The 11,719-nt window shown below is 39.3% G+C and overlaps 1 protein-coding gene across 1 annotated transcript; it reads left to right on the plus strand.

Moving 5' to 3' along the window:
• The first annotated feature begins 309 nt into the window (after positions 1–309).
• On the plus strand, positions 310–4,003 carry ATXN7L3B (ataxin 7 like 3B). Its single transcript, XM_060025260.1, has one exon. The coding sequence runs from the start codon at positions 620–622 to the stop codon at positions 911–913; it is 294 nt and encodes a 97-aa protein (XP_059881243.1). The 5' UTR covers positions 310–619; the 3' UTR covers positions 914–4,003.
• The last annotated feature ends 7,716 nt before the right edge of the window (positions 4,004–11,719 follow it).

Raw genomic sequence — 11,719 nt, forward strand, 5'->3', positions numbered from 1 at the left:
CACAAATGTGCACAGTTGTCATTTGCCTTTTTCAAGAGGGAATCGATTAAGCATGGACAAAGAATTCATTAGCGAGTGTTTAAATCTGCAAAAAAATTAACATAAAACAGCCTCCTTATCATCTTTTTTACAATTAAAGGTAATGACAGTCTGATACGTTTTAGTTCTTCCCATTCGTTTTCCTAAAACTACAAGGCTTTCCAGGCAGCTGCGCGTAGGGAGGAACCTGGCGAGTCTGCGCGGGGCCAATGCGCAGGCGTGCTGAGGAGCGGAAGTGGGGAGGCTGGGCTAAACCCGGACCAGCAAGCGGAAGAGGCCGGGGTAGCAGAGAGAGGCTCCGAGACCGTTTGGCGGCGGTGAGTCTGGGGCCAGCCCGAGGTGAAAGTCCCAGATCCGGGGAGACGCCAAAAGAAACGGAGATACCTGGGGTTCCGGAGCAGTCGCTGCTGGTTGCTGCAGCTGCCCTGCCGCTGCCACCGCGACGCCTCCGCCCTCCCTGCTGAAGACGCGGCCCTGACAGGCCTGTAGGCCTAGGCGCGGCCGGCCGAGCCCGAGGAGTTGCCGCCCGTGCAGCTGTGAGTAATCCGAGCGCCCTCTCCACGGTCGTGTACAGATTAAAATGGAGGAAATTTCGTTGGCTAACCTGGATACTAACAAGCTAGAGGCCATCGCTCAGGAGATATACGTAGACCTAATAGAGGATTCCTGTTTGGGCTTCTGCTTTGAGGTGCACCGGGCAGTCAAGTGTGGCTACTTCTACCTGGAATTCGCAGAGACTGGTAGCGTGAAGGATTTTGGCATTCAGCCAGTGGAAGATAAAGGAGCGTGTCGCCTGCCGCTTTGCTCCCTTCCTGGAGAATCTGGGAATGGGCCTGATCAGCAGCTGCAACGCTCACCTCCGGAATTCCAGTAGCTGCAACATGAGAGTCTGAGGGTGACCAGGACAATAACATAGACCAGTCCTGTGGTTTTGAGAAGTTAGGTAGCTAAGTAAAAAAAAAAAAAAAAAAAAAAAAATCAGACAAAAGTCCCAGTTCCCATTGAAGAACCTAGCCTTTAAAAACTTGGAGTGGAGAATTTAGGAAATCGGATCCTTGTTTAAGTGTATTACCTTTGGATCAGCTTTGAAATCCTGGACAGGAGGAGCTGTGCTGTGCATCCTGCAAGCCACGCAGTGGTTGATTTCTAAACACACCAGAAAGTGCACAAGAACCCTGTACTGTCCCCAGTGCACAGGTGAGCATCTGTGTGCTCAGCATATAAAGTTCTTTGGTTCCTCAGCCTTTCTGTCTGCCTGATGTCAAGGGCTTTCTGGATAACTGACCGTTTGGACATAACTGATGGTCAGGCCTTAATTGTTGGGCCTCAGTGGGACTGCACCTCTGATCTCAGAGCCTCTGATTTGGGCTTCTCCAAGACAAATGAAAGTCAGTTATGAGATCTGGATATTAATCATTCCAATCTGGGAAAGGCAAGAAAAAGAATTCCCAGCTGAATCTGGTAGGAGAAGCTCTGTGTCTTGATGCCAACAAGAAGAAAAGCTCAAAGCCACCAGTTTCCCAAAGGTCCAGCATTTAACAGTGACTTCAGCGGAGTTGGGGACATGGGCTAGCGTTTTGCTGAACAAAGCCCTGTTTCTTGCAACCCACCTGGTGGCATAGGCTTAGCAGATGAATAACTTGGTTATCCAGGCAGGCTGAGGATTAAGTTATGATCCCTTGGGGAGGTAGCAGGGCCTTCTGCGACTATGCACGATCTTTCAGACTGCAGGATTCATATCTGGATGTATTATGCTGTGGACAACAGTTCGGTGGGGCGTTTTCCTACTCTGAGTTACTCGTGACCTAGCCAGTCCATGGGTCTGACTTGGTTATTGTGCCAGGTCACTACCTGCCTCCCATTTTCGGGGCAGGAGTGAACTATGGAAGAGCATCATGGCTGTGCAGGAGGCTGTGGTTTGAAAGCTGAGCCCAGAGGGGACCTTTTTCAGCTGCACTCACTAATGTGAATGGGTTAGTGCTAGGAGCCAAGGAGCAGGACTGGGTCAACTCTCATCTGACTGTGCAGCATCCTATTGAACGCCCCTGTTCCTTGGGTTGGGCAGTCACAGAGCTCCGTTGCAGTGAACATCTAGACTGTCACCACCTTCTCTGCCCCTCCCGAAGGGCAGCCCTTTCCACTCAGTTCCCTTTGGACCTCTTGACAACAAGAGCTGTCCTTTTGTTGTTGGAAGTCAGGAAATGGCCCCCAGAAACCCTCTGGTTTTACGGAATGGGATAGGGGAGGATGGAAAGTGTGAGCTGGGTATCAAAACTACCCTCCACTTGACTCCCTGATTGAAGTTTATGAAGTGTATAGGGGTGGGAGCCCCAAGGTGAGCGGTGCTGCTTTATTTGAAATGTTTTCTTACCTCATTCTGTGCCCCAGTAAGGGGCCCAGCCTTCTTTTTCTGGCTTGGCCCCATGTTCCTCCAGTCCCCTGCTCCATGCCTATTTGGTGCAGCTCATCACCCCGGGTGCTGCCTGCCGCTCTACATTCACGCTGACCAGTTTCAATTTCTCTCTCTTGATGCTCCTACTTCTGAAGCCTGCCCAGTTTCCCTTTCCTTGGCTTCTCTTAAGTTTGTTTTGTTTTGTTTTCTTGTTTTTGAGAGAGAGTCAGAGCAGAATCTTTCTTACGGCTCCCTGTATTGGGATTAGGATGGGAAGAGAAAGTAATTTTTTGTATATGAAAAGCAGTGTCATGCCTAAGCATTTCTTCTGTAGGACTGCCTTGCTGGTATGCCTTCCTGCTGTGTCTTACTTCCTGAGGAGTTACATCTTCCCACCTCCACTTGGATACTGCCCCTTAGGACCTAAGCAGAAAAGCAGTAAAGGCTGAGTGACACAGGGACAGAGTAGGTTCTGATCCATTTTCTCTAACCCTTGCTGTGCATGTATCCTTCCTTATCCCAGAAGGAACTGTTTGGACTGTATGGACTGATTCGGGTTACATACTCTAGAGGGTTAAGGGAAGCATAGTAATAGGGCCTCAAGACTGTTTATTATTGCATTCTCCCTCTAGAGTTGTCCCGCTCAGGGTGAGGGCCTAGCTACAGATTGGTCTTCAATCCAAGAGTTGTAATAACTGTTTAAAAAGTCAAACCTTGGCAAGAACTGAAATAATTTTGGGTTATCTGCCCTTGCCTTTTTTAGAGACATCTCCTTCTGAGGGGATGCAGAAGGAAAGGAGGGTCTAAGTGAGACTCTGGCCTACTTAAAGATAATATCTGGGAAACAGGCTGAAGGTAGGCCATGGTCCACTCCTCCTTCAGAGAGGGAGCTCAGATTGTGACATTACTGTTTCCTTGGTCTTTTCTCCTGGTTAGAGGAGGGAGAAGTGGAAATAGTTTTGAGTAATGGTTGGTTCATATTACCTCCCTCTTGGTTTGTGTTTTTGTTTTTTTGCTCCCCGTTATTAGGGCAGTAGCCCCTGGTCCTGGTTGGGTATGAGGTGGGCTAGGTCCAACAGGTGCCCTAAGGGGACAAACTAACTCTTCTTTTTGGGGGAGAGAATGCTCCCTACCATATAGTTAACAGTGGTTAGGAATTCTCCCTTTCCCTATCTTTCCTCTTAACAGCAGAATTCCTGTCCTAATCTCCTCAATTAAGTGTATTGATCACCCTGTAATTCTATTATGTATCTGAGTGTGTGTGTGTATGGGGGGGAAGGGGTTCTTTACAAATTTCTGTGGTTTGTGGCTTTTTCTTCCATACATTAGTTCACACCACCGCATGCCCAGGGGCCATTGCCTGGCATTATCGCATGCTGGGATCATTGGGGGAAGTGTAGTGAAGCTCACCATTGTCCTTTGTTTTGGAGAGTCTTATTTTTGCATAAGTAGTCCATCCTATACAGGCTGCTAACTAACTGTGTATTCCCCTTGCCCCATGGCTGCTGGTGTAAATAAACTGCGTCTCCCCATTGGTAAACAATTACAATAAACAAAATTTTAAAAAATGACTTTATTTGGACTCTATGTTCATCTTTCTTTTAAAAATTGTACGTTTGTTGGGTATTCACGTAGTGAAATAAATGTTGAACCTTAGTTACTTTCTCCTGAATGAGTTTTATCAGATAGAGGAATTTTGCCCAACTTTGTTTCTCCATCTAATACTGCACATTTAGCTTTCTGCAACATCCAGTGAAAGAAACAAACTGTATACGATCTTCCCTTTACCATAACTAGAAGGTGGTAAAATAAATACAATGCAATCCTGTCACTGAGTCCAGTGTGAAGGATAGTTCAATTTAAATGGCACTCAAGCTATCAATATATACACTTTGCCACCATTTTGATCTAATACTGCTCTTGCTCTCAAGAGGCAAATGATTCATAGCAAAGATGAGTCAGCCTTTCTAAAGGTAATTGTTTCCAATACTTTTCATTTTACTCCAACTATTTAGGTCTGTCATTTTGTTTTTAGATAATTCAGAGATTTTTCATTTATTCCAGTTCCTATTCCAAAGTTGGAGCACTTCCCTAGAAATTGTACATATTGCTCCTTAGTGTTGATCAAATCACTAGTTTGCTAAATGTTCTAGTTCTTTAAAGAAACAGTCCCAAATTGGAAATAATATTTAGATGAATAAAAGTTATAGAAATGGGATCAGAGGAAACCAGTTGCAGTAGGCTATCTCAGGGGACTTCATTGACATGTGACATGGTGTTAAGTCACCTAACACTCATATGCAGCTGCAGCAAGTCCTTTTGGATCCTATTTCATATGTTTAGATTTGAATTGATATATTTCATGCTAACCTACTTTTCTGAAATGAGGTATTTGCAAGACCTCAGTGCTCTACTAAATCCACTTGGCAGTATGACTTTTGAGATTATTTTCATGTTTTCTAACTAATGATCATTATATTTAAAAAGAAAAGAAATCACATACCTTTTAACTCCCTACATACTTGGTTTTAACTGGCGGGTAGCATGAGGTCAGGAACCTAATACATGGTTGCTTGATGTTGACAAAGAAAATGAAGTATGCTCAAGTAGTTAAGGATTCTGGAAGAGCTTTCTTTAAACATCTTTTCGATTCTTACACATGTTCCCAAAGATGCCCGTGATGCTTTGAAAGAAAATATTTGTTATAAGGGATGCAATTGTTCAGAAAGCTATTGTAGACAAACCTGTAAATCCTTGGTTTTGTTTTTTCCATTTTGAAAACTTCAATCATTATTACTTGAGCCTTAGTGGAAATATGTGAGCTGGAAAGGAAATACTAAATTCATTTCAGAAATGAGAAAATATGTTCGGCAGCAAAGACTTGCCCACAGTTCAAAAACAAAAATACAGAAGCAATAGAAGCAAAAGTAGAATGCTAGTGCAAGGCCAGTGTACTTTGTTGAAGCAAGAAAATTTTTAATAAATGAAAGGACTAATTTTTTTAAAAGACAAATTGCAGTTAGAGTGAAAAAATTGTGATACTGATGAAAACTTTAAGACTGAGTGAAAACATTGAAAATGGAAAATATATTTAATATAATTTATCAAAAGTGACTCAAGGAATTTTTATTTTTAACCTTAAAATTTAATAAATGTAGTAATTTACTAGAACTTAAAAAAAAATCCCATCTCTACCCAAATATACAAAAAAACTCTAGACACTGAGTTTTACAAACTATAGCAAGAAACAAAAATCATTATAGGCTAAGTGTATTATGAAGATGTTAGGCAACCAACTCCTTTAAAATATCAAAAATAAACTTTATGAACAAGTCAGGTTAACCCTAGGAAAGATTTTGACTCAGAAAATCATTGCATCATGGGGCAGGGTGGTGGTGGTGCTGTAATGAATGATATTGGGATTGACATATATACACTAGTATGTATAAAACAGATAACTAATAAGAACCTGCTGTATAAAAAATAAATAAAATTCAAATCAAAAAAACCATTGCATCACCGTTAGAGAAAAACCATGTGAAGATTTCAATACAGAAAAATAGTTTGTAAAATTCAATACCAACTATTAACTTTAAAAATACTCATTAACCATATAGAAACAAGGCCTAAAGGACTTCCATACACTGATAACATATGTATCAAGATCTACAACTGCTTTGCTTAATGGTAAATACTTGGAAGCATTCCATTTAAAAGCAGGAATGGAAGAAACAAAATTCTCATTCTCAGATGATACCTAAATGGATAATTGTGTACAATCTATGAACATACCACTGCAGGTAATGATAGAATGCAGTAAAGTTGCTGGATATTAAAGTTGCTGGATATAAGATCAGGATCCAAAATCAGGACAATAAAAAATTTTAAATGGTGCATTTATAATGTAATGCAACAAAAGTACATATGGTCCTATGTAATACTAATGTAACAAGAGTGGTGTAAAATTTTGTGGAGCAAATGAGAAAAATTTCATCTGGAATGTTAAAGGAAACTCAAATAAATGAAGAGTCATAAGAAAGGAAACCCAAATAAATGGAGAATAATGGGATGTTCATGGATAGGAGGCTCAGTATCATCACTCCAAATATATGTAAGTAACCTTGATTAAAATCCAAATGGACATTTTCATGGAACTTGATAAGCTAATTTTAAGATTTATATGAAAAGCAAGGCGCAAGTATCGACAAGATCTTTTTGATGAACAGCTAGTGTGGTTGTAGTGCAGAAACAAACAGGAGAATAGAAGATAGTTCAGAATTAGATGGAAAAACAAACACATTTTTGTCATCTTGATGTATGACTAAACTGGTAGTATAGTCAGTAGACTATAAACTGTTACATTGTTCTGGAATAGATTAGCCATAAATACTAAAACTGTACTCCAGACACAAAAATTAATTTCCGTGAGGATTTAAGACTTACTGTAGTAAAGTAAAACATCAAACATTTAGAGGGACATATACGAGGATATGTTCATAATTGTAGGCAAGGGAAATTTTCTTAAGTAAATAAAAGCATCAAACATAAAAGATTGATATGTTGAGCCGTAATAAAAGTAAAACTTTCTATGCACTGTCATACTAGAAACACACAACAACAAAATGCCATAACATGCTAGTAGAAGTGTTACAGTTCTTATAACCAATAAAAGATTATTGGCAAAATAATTATACAATTGACAAATGGACGAAGTAAAAGAACAGCTCATTTATAGATTTAAGAAATCCAAATGACAGAAAAGATGTGAAAAGTTCACTTAGTTTTGAAGAAATACAAGCTAAAAGCAAATTAAATACCAATTTATACCACTCAGAATAGTTAAGAAAGGGTGATGATATCAACTCTGACAGGTACATGGAGCAATTAAAAGTCTCGTACATTGCTGGTGGACTGTAATATAATAAAAATATTTGGGAAAGCAATTTGGAAATATCTATTGCAGTTGATATGCATAACCAATAACCCAATATTTCCACCTCTTGTAGCACTGTCTGTAATAGGAAAAAATTGGAAGTGATATAACTACCCATTAAAAATATATAGTCCCATGCAGAAGTGAAAATAACCAGGGCTGCACAAATAAAATATTTAGTAAAACATTTGTTCTTATAATTTGATACCTTTCATTTGAAGCTTAACAATATGCAAAACAATGCTATATATTGTTTAGGGATATGTACATATGTAACAAAATGTATACCAAAAACGTGAACTAGACTTCCACTTCTATGTGTATCGTGGTCTAGATATTGGAAAAAGACTTCTCAGTGCAAAAAGAACCTGGATGCTGATTAAACTGGAACAAAGATGCTATTAAGTGTTTTGCTATCCTCCCAAGAAAGTATGGGAAATAGCTCTCTCTTCTACACACATACATACACACACTAAACACAGAGCAGAGACACAAGTGAAAACAGAAAATGGGGCTGCACGGGAGGACATACAGAAACCAGGAACTTCCACATGAGAATGGGAGATTAGGCCTCCATCATCACAAATTGAGACCACTCATTACACTCCCCATAAATACAGGATACCTGAGATAATCTTTACATCCTTAGTGAAAGGATGGGCAGAGTAAAAGGAGAGAAACAGAGATCTTCCTGACTGCAGAAACAACAGATAAGAAAGCCTCTGCCCTGGCCTGAGGTGAAATAAATTAATTAAAATAATAACATTATCATCATCATCATTTCCTCTGGAAATGGTACTTATACTCTTGCTTTCAAATAGTTACCCTACCCTGTTAGAGAAACCTCTGCCTGAAAATTATATAATGTGCCCAAGATAATATACTTCTTGGCCACCTAATAGAGTTTGGGTCCCTCAGCATTCTCACAAAATATAAATTTGCAATAAAAGAAACATCTAGTTTTCAAAAGAGTTTACTTACCGCTATCATGTTCTGCATCTAATCATTCTATTTTCAAGAAAAGAGTTCTAATTTTCATAACACTGAAAGTGAGATTTGATGAGATTAGGAGATGGCTGATCATAGGAGTGGTTGACACTGCCAGCATTCTAGAGACCCAAGGTATGCAGCCAGAGGAACTTAATGAAGGTGGAATTACCAACATAAGTGAGGAAACTGGTTGTGATAAAAAGGATAAAGATGTTTCAGAGGAAGTGAAGTGCCCAGTATACTTGACATTAAAGGATGTTGCAAAGATATTTCAAAATATCGAGAGTCCAAAGAATGCTCTCAGTATTTTGTGCCATAGATAAAATGTTGTGTGGCCAGCAGAATTCTAAAGCCTGTCTCCTGAGATTCTTGTCTTCTGGTTATTCAGTTAAACAGTAACCTAAATATTGCTGTAAAGGCATTTTGGAGATGTAATTAAATCCCAAATCAGTTGACCTTAAGATTTGGAGATTATTTGGCTAGACTTGTCCCCTGTCAGGTGAGGACTTAAAAAACTCAGTGTTCTTCATCTGGTAGGAGAAGACATCACAGAGATTTGAAGTGTGAGAGGGGTTTGATGCACCATTGCTAGCTTTGAAGATGAAGGGGGCCAAGTGAGAAGGAATGTGGGTGCATCTTGGAGCTGAGAGTAGCCACTGGCTGCCGGCTAGCAAGGAAACAGTACCTCAGACCTACAGCCACAGAAATTGAATTCTGCAAACAACCTGAATGAGCTTGGAAGCTGATTCTTCCTCAGAACCTCCAGATAAGAGCCCAGTTTAGCTGACACTTTGCCTTTGGCCTTGGAGACTCTTAGTAGGCGGCTCAGCCAAGCATTCCCTGACTTCTGACCTAGAGAAATGTGAGACTCCTAAGTGAGGACTGTCTTAAGCAGCTAGATTTGTGATAAGTAGTTATGCAGCAACCGAAAACTAATACAGTCATGAACTGATACAGACTTAGAAAGGATTATTCCGTTAGACGGTCACCTTTATTATTGGCATAAACCCCTTACTTGGATTTTATCAGGTAAATAGATAAATCATAATTAGGGATATAATTCCACAGAGCTCTAAGAAAACAAACTCACATCAATATAATAACACCTTTCACCTGCAAGTTTAACCTTAGATCAGCAAGATGATGTGCTGATTTTTAAATACAAGGTGACCTCTCCACTTTTAATGTGATTTTATCACCTAAAGTTACTCTGCTCCCACTGCATTCTTATCCCCCAGCTCCTTCTGTTTTCAGACATACACGCACAAGCATGCACATGCCCGTAAATACACACAGGAGTTATAACTTTAAATCAACCCAGTTCAGGGAAAGGCTAGCTAAGCTGCTTCCGCTCTTGCTGCTGTATGAATTATTACAGTTCAAGGCCTTATTTGCAGAGCAGCCATTTCTATAGTTTGAAGGTAGATGAGTGCTGGTCTCTTAAGTACTTCCCTTTCAGCTAAATTTTCTTTTGGAATTAAATGTGCTTGTGTTATGTCTGCTTAGTACTGGATTCAACAGTGATTCAAAAGCTGATTTAGATGTTGTATAAGAGATGGGAAAAAACATTATGATCAGTTTAACAACAAACTCTGTGGCCCCAATTAGGTCACTTCATCTCTCTGGGCAAGTTTCTTCACTGATAAATTAATAAGCTCGAATGAAACGATTTCTTGGTTGCATTCCACCTGTGACATTCTCTGATTCCATGATAAAATGTTGAAAATAACTACCCAAGTCATCTTATTCCCAAGATCAGTTTTACCATCTAAATGCAGAGAATTTGGCACAGTTAAGTTATGGGCTCCTTCACATGAGTCTTTGTAATTCTGCTTTGTAAATTGTTCTATGGCTTTTGCTCTAGATCTCAAACACCTCTTTTTGGTTAGAAATGTGCCATTCTAAACCAAGCTCCCATCTCTGCTTCAGATCTGCCTGTCCAAGGAAATACTATATATTTCCAACTGTGTGTCCCACAAGCACCTCATATTTCATCTTATGCAAAGTGAGGTCTGAGAAGCTGCATTTTCAACATATGCCTCAGTGCATTCTAAATGTCGAGAGTTACTGCCCTAGAGAGAAAGCAGAAAATAAGTCTGCATTCATCCTGTTTTTTAATCTCCAATAGCATATCCCTAGAATGTTTGGGACCCTGGAATTTTTTTTTTTTTTTTGGCTGAGCTCTTGTATATATAAATTATGTGATTTAAAATTATGAGAATTTAAAAACATGATATCATGCACATTGTAATGCCTTTATAAAGTTGATGTTTTAGAACTATTTATTTCTTAAATTATAACCCTGAGATTTTTTTGCCTCTGGAATGATAAGAGAAATATATCATCCTTCTGCCCCTAAGCATTTAAAGGCAATATATATTCCAATAGATGGCACTAGTCTTCTGTTTGCATATCTTTAGATCAGTTGTAAAGGATCCATCCTTTTGTTAAAAAGTTTAATGTTCATTTAAGAGGGCTCTACAGTGTGGACAAAAACGGCAGTCTGAAAAGATAAGTGGAAAATATGAAGTAATTCAGTTTATCATTTTATCACTTCAGAATGACTGCCTATAATGAACTGCTCAGTTGCATTTGCAGTGTAGCAGTTAAAGTATTTTTTAACTTGTCTCATATACTATTTCCCAGTTTCTCAGCATCAATATTTTTCCCACTTCCCATTCAGCTAAAATTTTAGTTCAAGAGCTTTGTATTTACAGTCAGTGAATTACCCCCAATAGATTTAATGACTCTTCATAAAATTTTTAGAGACTTTGACTTTTGTCATCATCAATTTATCAGCAACATTATCTGTAATAACTCTTTTCTTCTGAGTAATGTCAGTGGGCCACAAAAACAGTAGTTTAATAAAACCATCGCTATTAGAATAATATTCTCACAGAGAATATATAAAAAAGTAAAAACTCTAACTGGTTTGTCTAGTGTTAATTATAGGTTGTTTCTTATTAGCTAGGGAAAGAATAATCCATAGTATAGTCCAAAATCCGCTCCCCATAAAAGTAATGCTAACTGATCTATAACAGTTATAGTTTTTACTATTGGGAAAGCTATGAGATAGGCCTAAGGGGGGACTTCAGGCCCAGAAAGTGGTATATTAGGAACATTTATTAGGTTCAGGTGGAAAAAGATAACTAAGCTACTTTATCTTGTGGGTGTGTGCAAATATTTATCAGACTTCCTGCCTTAACAAGACCCAAAGAATGACCACATATCCTGGTCTTCCTGGGAGAGTCTTGGTTTACAACTGTTATTCAGTTATTATTGATATCGTTCCCCTGTCCTTTCAAAAGTGTTATGTTTTGGAAAATAAGCTATCTGTTTACCCTAGTTGTAACTCACAGAAGAAT

The sequence above is a fragment of the Delphinus delphis genome, chromosome 11 (genome assembly GCF_949987515.2).
Source record: "Delphinus delphis chromosome 11, mDelDel1.2, whole genome shotgun sequence".
Lineage (NCBI taxonomy): Eukaryota > Metazoa > Chordata > Mammalia > Artiodactyla > Delphinidae > Delphinus > Delphinus delphis.

Excerpts from the sequence above, each read along its gene's own strand:
- ATXN7L3B (XM_060025260.1), top strand. The coding sequence starts at position 620 with ATGGAGGAAATTTCGTTGGCTAACCTGGATACTAACAAGCTAGAGGCC.